Below are 14,016 nucleotides of genomic sequence, written 5' to 3'. Positions count from 1 at the left end.
CTGTTACACAGCACACCCTGGAGAAAGAAAATGTGAAGAGGTGGGTTCCATTCGGTATCCTGGATGTTATATTATATGGAAAAAAAGACTCACTAACTTCAAAATTAGGACTCACCAATAAGGCTGTCAATGTTTTATCTATAGGCTATAGTGTATGGGTTATGTTATATTCCTTACATTAAAGTCTTATTTTATAGGAACATGGATTGTGGCAGACACAGATATTCCACCAATGGAAAGGCTTGTTATTCGGGGGGTTCTAGAATTGGAAGATAAACGTAACGTAGGAGCTGCAGAGTCTTCTTACAGAAAAGTTGTTCTGAATGCTACCTACATATCACTGCAGGTAAGAGTGAGGGTCTTGTTAACTTTCACCCTTACTAGCCAAGTGCTAAAATGTTGGAGATTTATTGAACAGATTATAAGAAAGCATATTCAATTGATGTGAATGGAAACACAACTGGCTCTACCCCATGAAATGCAAGCCTATGTTCAATACGTTGAACTTATATTTCTGCTCTTCTTTAAACACAGTCCTTATGTGGTAATTATCATGCTACTTTGTAGTATGAGGTCTCATTTTCAGTTCTTTAAAATAATTTATATCATTGTTAGGTAAAACTAAATTCACAGCTTGCTGCAACTAACAGAGAATTCCCTGGAGTTCTGGGAGAAAAAAAAAGATTTTAAGCCTTTTTTTTTTTAAAAAAAAAAAAAAGAAAGTGAACAGTAGTTCTTAAGATGAATGGATGTAGAAGGGATTATGAAAACCAGGAGCAGACTAATAAAAATATTTCAGTTTGAAATAATCACCTCATTCTCTCATAAACCTCAGATGGTCTTGAATATGTAGTAGCTTAATCAATTTAATTGTTCTGTCAGTGTTTTATTGGTGTTCATTTAAAAGAATAGCTTAACCAAAAGCTATTAAGCACCACTAAAACATAAGTGGGAGCCTTTCTTTCATAAAACTAGGCCTTTAAAGCTTTAAAGATATGTGATATCTTGGTTAGATGCAGAGCTTAGAGGGAAGTTACCACTACAATTGAATCCTTACCTCATTGTTAAATTGTTGGGTAACAGGTTAAGTTATTTGACTTCTTTCCACATCAGTTTTATCATCTAAGAAATGAGGATAATAATTCCAATTCATGGGTTTAGTGTAAAGGTTAAATGATATAAAATATGTAAAGCCTTGCATGTTATACCTGGCATAGAATCAGAAACCATTTAGTAATAGCAATTTGTATTAACAGTGATGGCTCATGAATAGCATAGCTTGGCTTCCCCAGTGACTCAGCAGTAAAGAAGCCACCTACAACGCAGGAGACATGAGTTGGATCCTTGAGTCAGGAAAATCCCCTGGAGAAAGGAACTGGCAACCCATTCCAGTCTTCTTGCCTGAAGAACTCCATGGACAGAGAAGCCTAGTGGGATACAGCCCACGGAGTCACAAGAGTCATAGCAACTGAACAAAAACAAAAAGAATATACTTTATATATGCTGTGTTATTTTAAGATACAGTGTGATCTGTTCAAACGGCATTAGTTTAGGTGTCAGGAGGCCTCAGTTTTAGGTCCAGTTCAAAAGTAGAGGTTGAATTTGACCTTGGACAAAATCATTTAAATTGCCTATCCCAAAGTGGAAGAGTTAAATTAAGATGACTTCTAGCTACAATACTGTTTTTTGTAAAACAACAGTTCATTTATTTTCATTAGGGGAGGCTGCAAGCCTTCCTAGTTCATTTTTTATGAGGAAGTTTTTCCTGCTCAGTTTCTAAGTATTAACAACTTTCTGCTTCACTTCAGGGAGGTAGATTAATCGGTGGCTGGGAAGACAATCCTTTCAAAGGAGAATTACAGATTGTTCTGAGAGGGAATCATTCTACTCCAGAGTGGGCTCTTCCAGAAGGACCAAATCAAGGATCCAAGGTCTTAGGTATGTGCTCCCAGATACCAGATACCGAAAGAATCATGATAGTTTTGAGAATCTGCTTTAAAACATGGAGCACTAATAGACTTGCCCTCAGTTCATAAATTTACAGTATTAGAAGTTTTTACAAACACTGATTTGTAGTAATGGGTTATAAAAATTGCTGACATTAAAAAAAATTAAATCATGCCACATTAAATTCTAAACCAAAATGTAATTTATTACAAAACTAACATTGATCACTCCATATGTAGATTATTTCTCTAATCTGGTTTTCTTCATAATCTTTCTTTTATAGAAACAATACTATTTTTCATACTTTAGGACTTTTCCCCTAAAAGGTAACTTTCCTGCACATTATTCCTACACAGTATTAGTAATCTGTGGATCAGTTGATTCTGCTATAAGTTATCCAGTTGTAACTATTGCTGTGTTTTAATTTTCCAGTTGCATTTGTGTGATTGTACAGATTCACATTTGAGCCTAGAAAGCAGTGGACCTGAGAGGGTTTAATTTGGTCCCAGTAAATAACTGCTTTTATTAATACCACTGCATCTTTTTTTTTAATTTATTTATTTTAATTGGAGGCTAATTACTTTATAATATTGTAGCGGTTTTTGCCATACATTGACATGAATCAGCCATGGGTGTACACTTGTTCCCCATCCTGAACCCCCTCCCCTCTCCTTCCCCATCCCATCCCTCAGGGTCATCCCAGTGCACCAGCCCTGAGCACCCTGTCTCATGCATCGAACCTGGACTGATGATCTATTTCACATATGATAACATACATGGTTCAATGCTATTCTCTGAAATCACCACTGCATCTTTACTTAAAAGATACATGCTGTGTTGGCCAAAAAGCTCGTTCGTTCAGATTTTTTTTCCTCCATAAGTGAAGTCGCTCAGTCGTGCCTGACTCTTCATGACCCCATGGGCTGCAGCCTACCAGGCTCCTCCGTCCATGGGATTCTCCAGGCAAGAATACTGGAGTGGGTTGCCATTTCCTTCTCCAGGGGATCTTCCTGACCCAGGGATCGAACCCAGGTCTCCCACATTGCAGGCAGACGCTTTAACCTCTGCACCACCATACTATCTTATAAAAAAAACGAAAACGAACTTTTTGGCCAACTCAATAAATGTGCTTCACTCGCTCTAATGTACAATTTCTAAAATAGTGATAGTAAGTAAGGGGATTTTTAAAATGGCTCAAAATTGAGTTAGCTCTTCCAAGACAGACAAATTCAAATCTTAAAAGTTTCCTGGGACTTCCTTGGGAGTTCAGTTGGTTAAGACTTTGCTCCTTGGGCAAGGAGTGTAGGTTTGATCCCTAGTCGGAGAGCTAAAATCCCACACAGTGTGAGATAAAGAAAAAGAAAAAAAAATTTCCTGAGGCAGACAAATGCAACCTTAAAAAAAATTTTTTTTGCTTTTATGCATTTATTTTTTTATTTGAAAAATACAGTTCTAACAACACAGAACAATATCAAGAAAAGACATACATCTTACCAGTTCTCCTCTCTGCATGAGGAAACTAACATTAGCAGTTTCTACATGTTCTTTTCATGCTTTTTATCTATGTCTGTATTCATATTACATAAAATGACTTGAAGCCTTATACAAAAACATGCTCAAGCTAAATATATTACTGTGTGTTTTCTTGTTAACATATGAATATCTTTCTAGATCGATACTTACATATAAAGCTCTTCCTTTTTATGGCATATTACACTACAGTATTATAATATATTCTAATTTACTCCTTCATTCTGCTATCGATATACATTTAGATTAATTCTAGTTTTTCTAGTATTTCCAAATATTGTTGTATTAAGCATCTTCATTCGTGTATCCTTGTGTACTGGATTTAATTTCTAGGGACCAGATTCCTAGCAATGGGTCAGAGAGCCAAACCCTTCTTCTATAGCCCTGAGCAGATAACCCTAATCCTTTGCATTAATCCTAAAATGTTCAATCACTTACTGAAATATATCTATTGTTTCATTTTATACTAGCACCTAACTCAGTTCTGTATGGTGAATAAATAGGAGTGGGTTTTTCTCCTTCAGGGGTGTTTGGTGAACTGGACCTTCATGGAATTCCACATTCGATATATAAAACTAAACTCTCAGAAACTGCAGAGGCAGGTTCCAAAGTCCTTTCTCTGATGGATGCTGTGGATTGGCAGGTAGAGGAATTACTCTGTCGGGGGAAGTAAAAACACGCAGTGGGTCAACTTAAAAAGGTTTCTTCTTTATTTTCTTGGACATTTATTTTCTCACATGATTACCCAGGCAAGAAATATGTATTTTACAATTAGCTTGCACTCAAAAATCTGACTTTGACAGCAGGCATTTAAAAATTGTGGTGTCAGAGGTTCTTCAGAATATATAAAGAACGTTACGTATAAGTTACAAAAGGGAAATGTGAATGTTTGTGGGTAAAAAAATTTGTTTACAAATTCTTGGCAAACAGAAAAAGGAATTTTTAAAAATGCACTTTTGTGTTATCTTACTTGTCTGAGATATGCTTCTAATTTGTGATTTTACACATAGTGTTTGGAAAGAAACCAAATCTTGATGCCTAGTGATAGGCTAAGTAAGAGATTTTGATAGAATATGAATAGTGGCAATTCCAATCTCTACTACATTCATAGATTTGCTTGTGATAATTGTGATAGTTGAGGTGTAATTACTTTTTAAAGGTGATTAAATGATTTAAATATCCCATTATCCAATTATCATTTATTATTACTTATTCAGTTAATATTTTATGCATATTATTTATGCAGTTAATATTTAGCTGAGTGTCAAACATTTTCTAGGCACAGAGGATTCATTTGTGAAGAAATTGGTCAAAATAGAGAGGGAATTGCATTGATGTGGGAGAGGCAGACACTAAATGAATAAATAAATATGTGTTAATTTTAGATCATAATCTTAGTAATTAAGGAAATAAATCAAGTGTGATAGAGACTGCCATAGTAGAGGGTGGCAGATGACATTGAATTGCCAAAGAAAGCCTCTCTCAAAGGTGTGACAGGATTCAGAACATGCTACCCCAAAACATTGACTATTTTAAGCTGAAAATTTTCTGTGCGTGCAGGACTTTCTGACCTTCCCCTGAAGTAGGTCATAAAACCTTCATGTGAAAGTTGCCTATACCCATAAGAAAGGACCATCCTCAGCTCTAAAGACAAAGAGACATAGAGAGGAATCAGAATGGACAAGTGTTGCTGTTTATCCCAGTTTCCTACACTTAGTTCATACCCTATCACATTTTCCCTGTACTCCCCACTGTTCCATAAAAATGCTCAGGTTTGTGGCCCAGTAGTTAAGAATCTGCCTGCCAATACAGGGGACACGGGGCCAATACAGGGGACACGGGTTCAATCTCTGGTATGGGAAGATTCCACATGCTGTGGGGCAACTAAGCCCGTGCACCCCAACTACTGAACCTGCATTCTAGAACCCCCAGGTTGCAACAACGGAGCCCAAGTGCTGCACCTTCTGAAGCCCATGTGTCCTAGAGCCTGGTCTCTGCAGCAAGAGAAGCCGCTGCATGGGAAACCCGTGCACTGCATCTAGAGAGTAGTCTTGCTTGCCACAAGAGAAGGCCTGCGTGCAGCCACAAAGAGTCAGCACATCAGTACATTTAATAAATAAATAACTTTTTAAATGCTCAGGTTTAACAATTTCTTCAAGTCTTCTGTCATATAAAACTTACACTGAATAATATTTATACACTTTTCTCTTATAATTCAGTCTTTTGTTACAGGGGTCCTAGCTGAGAACTTGGTGGGTAGAGGAAAAACATCTTTTCCTCCTCTGCAAGTATAGTTGAGCAGAGGCTTGGGTGACAAAGAGGAGCTTGTCATATATGATAGAGATTCTAAGACTTGACCCTGTACTGTCACTTTTCTCTGCCTTTCTCACTTTTCAGGAATATCCAGTGATAGTTAATTGTGTAAAAAAATCTGGGGGGAATTTTTTTAAGTCTTAAGAGTATTATTCTGACCAATTTTTAATAAAAATACAAATATATTTGCTTTGATCTATCTAATTTTAAAAATGTATATTAAGTGACTGAATTCAACTTGAGGAAATGTTAACATAATTCAGGATATAGAATTCTTGGTATCAAACTAAAGTGTATTTATTGTAGAAACCTAAAGGTATGGTTTGTTTTTTCTGATAATACTATGGTTGTAATCAATGTAAGTTAAATTAGAATTATTTAATAATTATTAAGAGATATAAACCTATTTTTTAAAAGTGTCTTGAATTTGGAATTTTTCTAAGGAGGGTGAAGAGATTGTGATAACAACCACAAGCTATGATTTCCACCAGACGGAAACTAGAAGCATCGTTAAAATCCTGCATGACCACAAAATTCTCATTCTCAACGATACCCTTTCCTACACCCACTTTGGTAAGTGGCTGTTCTTTAACCAAATAGCTATATCATTAAAATGTCTTGAAAAAGTCACATTTTGGTCCTCTCCTCTGTAATTGCAATTATTTGATGAAATATCTCACAATTAGTTTATAGGTGCATTTCAGTGAGATTGGCAGTGGTACCCAGAGGGTGCTACTCTTCATGTGTTGGCTGCCAAGAGTTCATGCTATATGTATATATTTTTTCAGCAAATATTCAGCAGTGACCATTATATTCCATGGGTTAAGGCTGGCACTTTCTGTTTTAAGCACGCTTCTAGACATACTTATGCACACTGAAATTTGAGAAACCTTGATCCAAGAGCATCTTTGCCCTGATTGGTTTCACTGACACATTCCTCAGTGGTAACTGCATTTAGACAAAATGGTAAACTCTGATTCTCAAGGAGAGAAGGAATTAATCAGAATCAATTGAAGGTGATCTTTCAGCTTGTAGAATCAGGGTCTTCCCAGCACCCCAGCCTTTTCCCATTTCACATGCTGTGCTGTGCTTAGTCGCTCAATCATGTCCAACTCTGTGCCCCCATGGACTTTAGCCTGTCAGGCTCCTCTGTCCATGGGGATTCTGTGTGAGAATACTGGAGTGGGTTGCCATGCCCTCCTCCAGGGGATCTTCACAACCCAGAGATCAAACCCAGGTATCCTGCATAGTAGACAGATTCTTTACCGTCTTAGCCACCAGGGATGCCTCATTTCACATGCTACCTTCATCTGAATCACAGGAGGTGGAAGCAGACAGGAGTGTAATGTTAGAAAAGCCATTCAGGTACTTCTGATGTTCCTGAGAACCCCAGCTAAGGCGGCATGATACACTGGTGGATATCTGACCTGCATGAAAAAAGAATCTTTTTAAAGCAGTATTTTGATAGAAGCACATGTTTATCATTCTATATTGCATATTTTTTCTTTAAATCAAAAGTAAAGGGTTTCTTTGAAGAATATTTTAATCATAAGGTCGTTTTTGAAGTTTGATAGTATAGATTCTTTCATTTAAAGTGCCAGATACTTCTCTGTGTTTGAAATGTACCTGCTTGTCTTAAAGTTTTGAGTGAGATCTCTTGAAATGTAGAATGTAATTTAGGTTATGTTTTTAAATCATGGAAATGTAAATGTAAAGACTGTGTTTGATAAATAGGATATACTACATATTTATAAAGAATTGTGTTTGGTGCAAAACATATCACAGGAAAAGCAGAGCAAAGCAAGGTTTAAGCATCAGGAGAGGTAATATCTGTGTGTTACAGATTCTCCACGTGGCCATAGGCAAGTTCTTTTATTTCTCTATCTCATTTCCTCATCTGTTAAAATTACAGTAAGCTCTCCAACTTGCCTTACAAGTATATCTTTAGGTATAATTTGAAGTGATTGCAAAATACCTATGAAGCAATAACTTTCTAAGCAATTATAATAATTGTTATAAATAGAAGAACTACTTTTGATTATTTTTTATAAATAAAAGGTGTAATTTCTATCTGCCATCTGTGTACGTTTAAGCGTGTAACTCGAATCAATTCATATATTTGTTCTGACTTTCAGCATATTAGAAAGTTATGTGGCCTGTAAGCTGCAAAGAAACTAATAAAGACAGATATTTCTCAGTGTTGGTAATAATCTAACTGTCCTTCTGCTGCAGCTGAAAGATACCATGTTCCTGGCACTAGTCAGAGCTACACATTAGCCGCTGACGTTGGGATACTGAGTAGGAACATCAAAATACTTGGTGAGGATTATCCAGGTTGGCTGAAGGAATCTTTTGGCGCACGCGTCCTAGTCAGTTCCTTCACTGAAAATATGGTGACTTTTAAAGGTTAGTACAGATTCAGTTTATTTCTCTAAATGAAATATAGCATGGTCTCTTCCATGTTTAATTCTTAAATAATCCTCACTCCTTTATAGGATCACTTGTGTTAAATATATATATATATCCAACTGAGTAAATTTTAAAGATCTCATTAGCTTTATTCAAGGATACATGAACGGGGCAGCAGCCAATCTAACAAATGCAAAGGAGCATCAAAGAGCTGTGCAAAACAGAAGACTTTTATAGGCAGAAGGAAGCAGCAACAAAGTAGTTATACTAGGCAAAAAGAGGATTGGCAATTGCAAGGCTACTTTTCATGTAGGGGGAGCAGAGGTTTATCAAGCAGATTACCTAATCAATTCTGATCAGGCAATTTCTGATGGGCTGGTTTAAGATTCCATTTCAGGAGAGCTGAAAATGTAATTAAGTCTGTTTGATGATGCAGGGCTTAGCAAAAGGGACTCTGTTTTGGGCCTGATATATTGTTTTTTAACATTGAAAAACAGAGCCTTGATATGTATTATATAGTCCAGGTACCACCCTCTAGAACGAAATTCCTAACATTATTCTTCTAATTTTATCTTCATAGAGAAACTAATTATCAAATTAACAATGACCTTAGGTAACAGCTAACCCACTGTCACATGCCTGGTGCTAAGTTGCTTCAGTCCTGTCCAACTCTGCGATCCTATGGACTGGTAGCCCACTAGGTTCCTCTGTCCGTGGAATTCTCCAGGCAAGAATCCTGGAGTGGGTTGCCATGTCCTCCTCCAGGGAGTCTTCCCAGGCCAGGGATCGAACCTGCATCTCTTATATCTCCTGCATTGGCAGGCAGGTTCTTTCCCACTAGTGCCACCCGAGAAGGCTGCCCAGCATCACACTCAAAGACAAATCAATTCATAACAAGCACAACCAATCTGTTATTCTTGTATGAAGGAAAATTTCTAATATATATTAAAAATAGAGAAATGTATAATGCTTATTATCACCAATTATCACAAGTATCAGCTTTGGCCAATCTTGTTTTACCTATGTGCTCACCCACTTTCTTCAAGCCCCTGATTATTCTGAAGCAGCAGGCATATATTTTTTAAGATATAATGGACACATAATATTGGATAAGTTTCAGGTGTACAGTATGTTGATTTGATACTTTTATATGTTGCCATTTGATTACCACAGTAGTGTTAACTAACATCTCTGTCATGTCATATAAGTATTATTTCTTTGGTTGTGGTGAGCACAATTAAGACCTAGTCTCTTAGCAACTTTGAAGTTTATAATATGGTATTTTTACTGTTTCCTTATGCTGTACATTGGATCTCCAGGACTTATTTATCTACTAGTTGCAAGTTTATACCCTTAAATAGCTGCCTATTTCTCCCACCCCAAAGATCCTGATAACCACCTTTCTATTCTCTGTTTTTATGAGTTCAGCTTTCTTGTGTATGTCATTCGCTCAGTTGTGTCCGACTCTTCACAATGCCAAGGACTGTAGCCTGCCAGGCTCCTCTCCTTCGTGGAATTCTCCATGCAAGACTACTGGAACAGATTGCCATTTCGTTCTCCAAGGGCTCTTCCTGACCCAGGGATCGAACCCAAGTCCATTTCATTTATATGCAGAAGTTTTTTAAGATTCTGCATATAAATGAGATCAAACAGCATTTATCTTTCTTTGTCTGACTTATCTCACTTAGCCTAATCCCCTCCAGGTCCATCCATGTTGTCCCAAGCGACAGAACTTCATTCTTTCTTACTCATGGCTGAATGATGTGATATATGTATATATACAGTGGAATATTTTAGATAGATAGAGGGGAGGGTATCTCACATCTTTATCCTTTCATCCATTGATGGACAGTTGGGTTGTTTCTATGAATGAAGTAAACATATATTCATCTAGAGATATTTCAGAGTGTAAATCTAAAAGACATCTTTAAAACCATCTGTAAGAATCAGATTTTAAAATGTTAGCTATAATTTCTAAACATCAAATGACTGTTCAGAATTCTCCAGTTCATTCCTTCTTCTCCTTCCTCCTTTCTTCCCTCCCTCCCACTCTCTCTTCTTTCCTCCTCCCCTTTCCCATTTTCCTCTTCTTTCTTTTTTTCCTTCCTTTCTTTATTTCCTTCTTTCTCTTTGACTCTTTTTGTTCAAGTTGGACTCTAAATAGATCCATATTGCAACTGGTTATGAATCTTAAATCTCTGATTCATTTTTCTTCCCTTGTAATTTACTAATTAAAGAAGCTAGGTCATCTGTCATATAGTGTCTGCAATAGCCCCAATTAGTGATGCACCCCTAGAATTTAACATGTTCCTGCCTCCTTTGTATTCTCTATGAATAAGTAGCAAATTTAGAACTAGTAAAATGACCAGACCCAGACTCAATTTTTAGGCAAGAATTCCTCACAACTGGTGGTTGTTTTTCCATTAATAGGCACATAATATACAATTGTTCTTCCTTTTGTGAAGTTAGCTGTTATTAATAATCATTGCCTGGATCTATTAAATCACTGAGGTTTAAAAAGGTAATACTACCATTCCCTCCTCTTTTATAATCTTGAATATTTCTATAAAGAGAAGCTTCCCCAGACAACTGTTTGACCACCTTGAAGAAATGTTGAATTCTTTCCTTTTATTTTTTGGTTTTCAAAATAATGAATAGGTTCCCAGTCATCCTCTGAAGGTGACAAGGAATTTTAGTTTTGTTTTCTTATTAGTATCATTATGAACTTCTTAAGTTCTTCACCATATATACAAACACCGGCTCATGGATTTCCAGACAGAAATCAATTTTCCTTCTAGTGTAAAATAACTTCTCCGATGCATTTCATTAGATATCAGTTTTTGAAACAAGGAATATTCTCTACTGTTTTTTTTTCAGACATGAATCATTGTGCCCCAGTTAACCTGTATAAAAAACAAGAGTAATCAGAGTTCTTGACCCATAGATGTTGTATGAGAATTAAACATAACCTGTTAAGCACTTAGTACAGAGCCTGACATAGAGTCATCTCTCACAGATTGTTATGGTTGTCTAATAATCTATGAAATTGCTTTTTGTCACTTCACTGGCACTTATGACAAACTCAATCTGCAGATACTTGGCACTGCATATTCTGGAAAACATTATGTAAAGATAATATCTTTAAAAAGCTCTTTGGAGCATCAAAATTGGAATGTCAGGTAAATTATAAATTGTATCTCATGTCATGCATTCTTAACAGGGACAGTATAACACTGACAGGTGTAAACTGACTCTTGGGGGCAAAAATAGCTTAAACAGTTTATGGTCCTCCAAAGGGCCACTATACAGTGACAGATATGTAGTTGTTGTTGCTCAGTTGCTGGTCGTGTTCGACTCTTTGCGACCCCAATGTGTAGTACATCTGTGCTATTAAAATTTCATGGAGAATGGATGCTATTCAGAAAAAAATGTCTAAAGAGGTTTTTGGAAGGGCAGTGAAAAAACAGTTTTAGAAACGTTACCTTATTTGGATTAAAAAAACAAAAAATGAATGTGATTTCCTTGAAAAAGTTGAAAACAAATTTGTAATTTGGAAAATTACTAGAACTTTCATAGTTTTTCAAATATTTTTATTCAGTTTTAAAGAAAAAAATGTGTTACTCTTTTCCCCACCAGGAAATGCAAGAATAAGTAATGTGGAATTTTATCACAGTGGTCAAGAAGGCTTCAGAGATAGCACAGACCCAAGATACGCTGTAACATTTCTTAACCTCGGACAGGTTTGTACTTTATTTTAAATTTTTGCATATACTCAAAATTAAATATTTTAATTTTATTTTCATTTAACTTTACTTAATAGCCATATCTTAGAATTTCTAAAACTAAATTTAATGTAATAAAAATGTCTTAGCTATATTTCCCATTAACAGTCTTAGACTCACAGCAGGAATCTAACCACATCCTGCTGGTTATGTCATATATGTCATGTTGGAATCACTTGGCTCCAACCATGTCATTCATTTATTTAAGGCCAGTAAGAAAAAAAAAAGGAAATAGAGCACAGGAGGTAGAAAAATTGAAGATCTATGATAGTATTTCACATCTCTGCTTTGCTTTACAATGACAAAAAATATGTCCAAATAGTTACTATTAAACAAAGTGAGTACTGCTTAACTTTCTCAAATGAAAAGCATGTCTGAATATCCATCCATCCCAGATATTTATCTGGGAAGATAAATATGCCTAGAGGGATGGTGACTTAAGAAAAAATGAGAAAGAGTATATTTCTTGTATGGAATTTGAAAAAGAATTGATATATATATATGTATAACTGAATCACTTTGCTGTACATCTGAAACTCATACAACATTGTAACCAACTATGCTCCAATATAAAATAAAAGTGTTTAAATAAAATATGTACATATATTATTGGAGAGGAGATAAATTGGGAGTCTGGGATTAGCATATACACACTACTGTATGTAAAATAGATAAATAACAGGGACCTGCAGTATAGCAAGGGAAACTATGGTCAATATTCTTGTAATAGCCTATAATGGAAAAAAACTATGAAAAAGAATAGATATATGTGTGTAGCTGAATCACTTTGCTTACACTTGAAACTAACACAACATGGTAAATCAACCATATAGTCAATAAAAATAAATAAATAAAATTAAAAAAAAATCTTGTGGGTTTGAAGTTGAAACCCATTGACTGTTTTCCTACAGATATTTGAATTTGAATCCCTTGCCTAGAGTATCACCTTTCGAGGTTAAAAAAAAAAATCCCTGCTCAGCATATAATAAACTATTCTGAAAAAATAATTTTTAATTTCTTTGCATTTTATAAGTAGTGACAAAATAAATATAAATGCATAGAAAACCACTGGAGAATTTTTAATTCACTTTTAAAGTAAACAATTTTTTGCTTTATTTAATCATAAATTGAAGAATATAGCAACTTCCTAGCATTAAAAGATCTGGGAAATCATATCCTTTTATGGAATATAAACTGAGTATTTTATTTATCAAAATTTGTTTACTGAAAATCACCTACTTCAATTTTTTTCTTTAAATATACTTTAGTTTTATTTTTAAATGTTTACTAAATCTCAATGTTTTATAGATTCAAGAACGTGGCTCATCTTATGTTCGAGGCTGTGCTTTTCACAATGCCTTTTCCCCTGCAATTGGTATATTTGGGACAGATGGATTGGACATAGATGATAATGTCATTCACTTTACAGTTGGGGAAGGTAATATTATAATATTTTGGTCCAATAATCTGTCTTTCTCAGATAGCCTTGTATGCAAGCTTTGGAGCCATGGTGTCCAATTGGTCTTTCTGCAAAAATAGAAATGGCCTAAGTTTGTGCTAACATGGGAATTACTAAACTGCATGTGGCCATTGAACACTTGAAATGTGGCTAATGTGACTGATAAGCTGTATTTTTAAGTTTAATTGTACTTAATTTAATTGTACTTACTTTACATATAAGTAGTCATATGTAGCTATGGGCAGTACAGCTCTAGAATTATTTACCAGATGGTGCTCTTATGTGAGTTACCTAATCACTGATATTTTAAATTACTATGACTTTTAACATACTTCTCACATATCGGTCAGAAAGATTATTCACAAATAAATGCTATTATTTTATAAAAAGTAAGTTTGATTGTAGGGAATTAACCTTTCTTGAATATCCCTCTATAACATAATACAAACTCAATGAAGGTATGTACAGTATGAGTGTGTGTTTGTTAAAATCTAGGGCAGAGCCTGTGAACCCACATATTTAACAAACACTGCAGAAGATTCTATTTTAGGAAATCTGTTAAAGAGGTAGAGTATT

General features: G+C 35.4%; 1 protein-coding gene across 1 annotated transcript in view; it reads left to right on the top strand.

The window, feature by feature from the left end:
- LOC120879074 (fibrocystin-L) overlaps positions 1 to 14,016 on the top strand; it is a 177,423-nt gene that overhangs the window by 123,142 nt on the left and 40,265 nt on the right. Inside the window, exons 55-61 of the mRNA XM_040262130.1 lie at positions 198 to 346; positions 1,809 to 1,938; positions 4,002 to 4,120; positions 6,234 to 6,363; positions 8,023 to 8,196; positions 11,836 to 11,939; positions 13,290 to 13,419. Of these exons, the coding sequence (XP_040118064.1) occupies positions 198 to 346; positions 1,809 to 1,938; positions 4,002 to 4,120; positions 6,234 to 6,363; positions 8,023 to 8,196; positions 11,836 to 11,939; positions 13,290 to 13,419 (936 nt within the window). The remainder of the gene's footprint in view (positions 1 to 197; positions 347 to 1,808; positions 1,939 to 4,001; positions 4,121 to 6,233; positions 6,364 to 8,022; positions 8,197 to 11,835; positions 11,940 to 13,289; positions 13,420 to 14,016) is intronic.

Source organism: Oryx dammah, unplaced genomic scaffold (assembly GCF_014754425.2).
Source record: "Oryx dammah isolate SB20612 unplaced genomic scaffold, SCBI_Odam_1.1 HiC_scaffold_19, whole genome shotgun sequence".
Classification (NCBI taxonomy): domain Eukaryota; kingdom Metazoa; phylum Chordata; class Mammalia; order Artiodactyla; family Bovidae; genus Oryx; species Oryx dammah.
The sequence above is the reverse complement of the archived record's forward strand: the minus strand, read 5'-3'. Positions and strand labels throughout refer to the sequence as shown.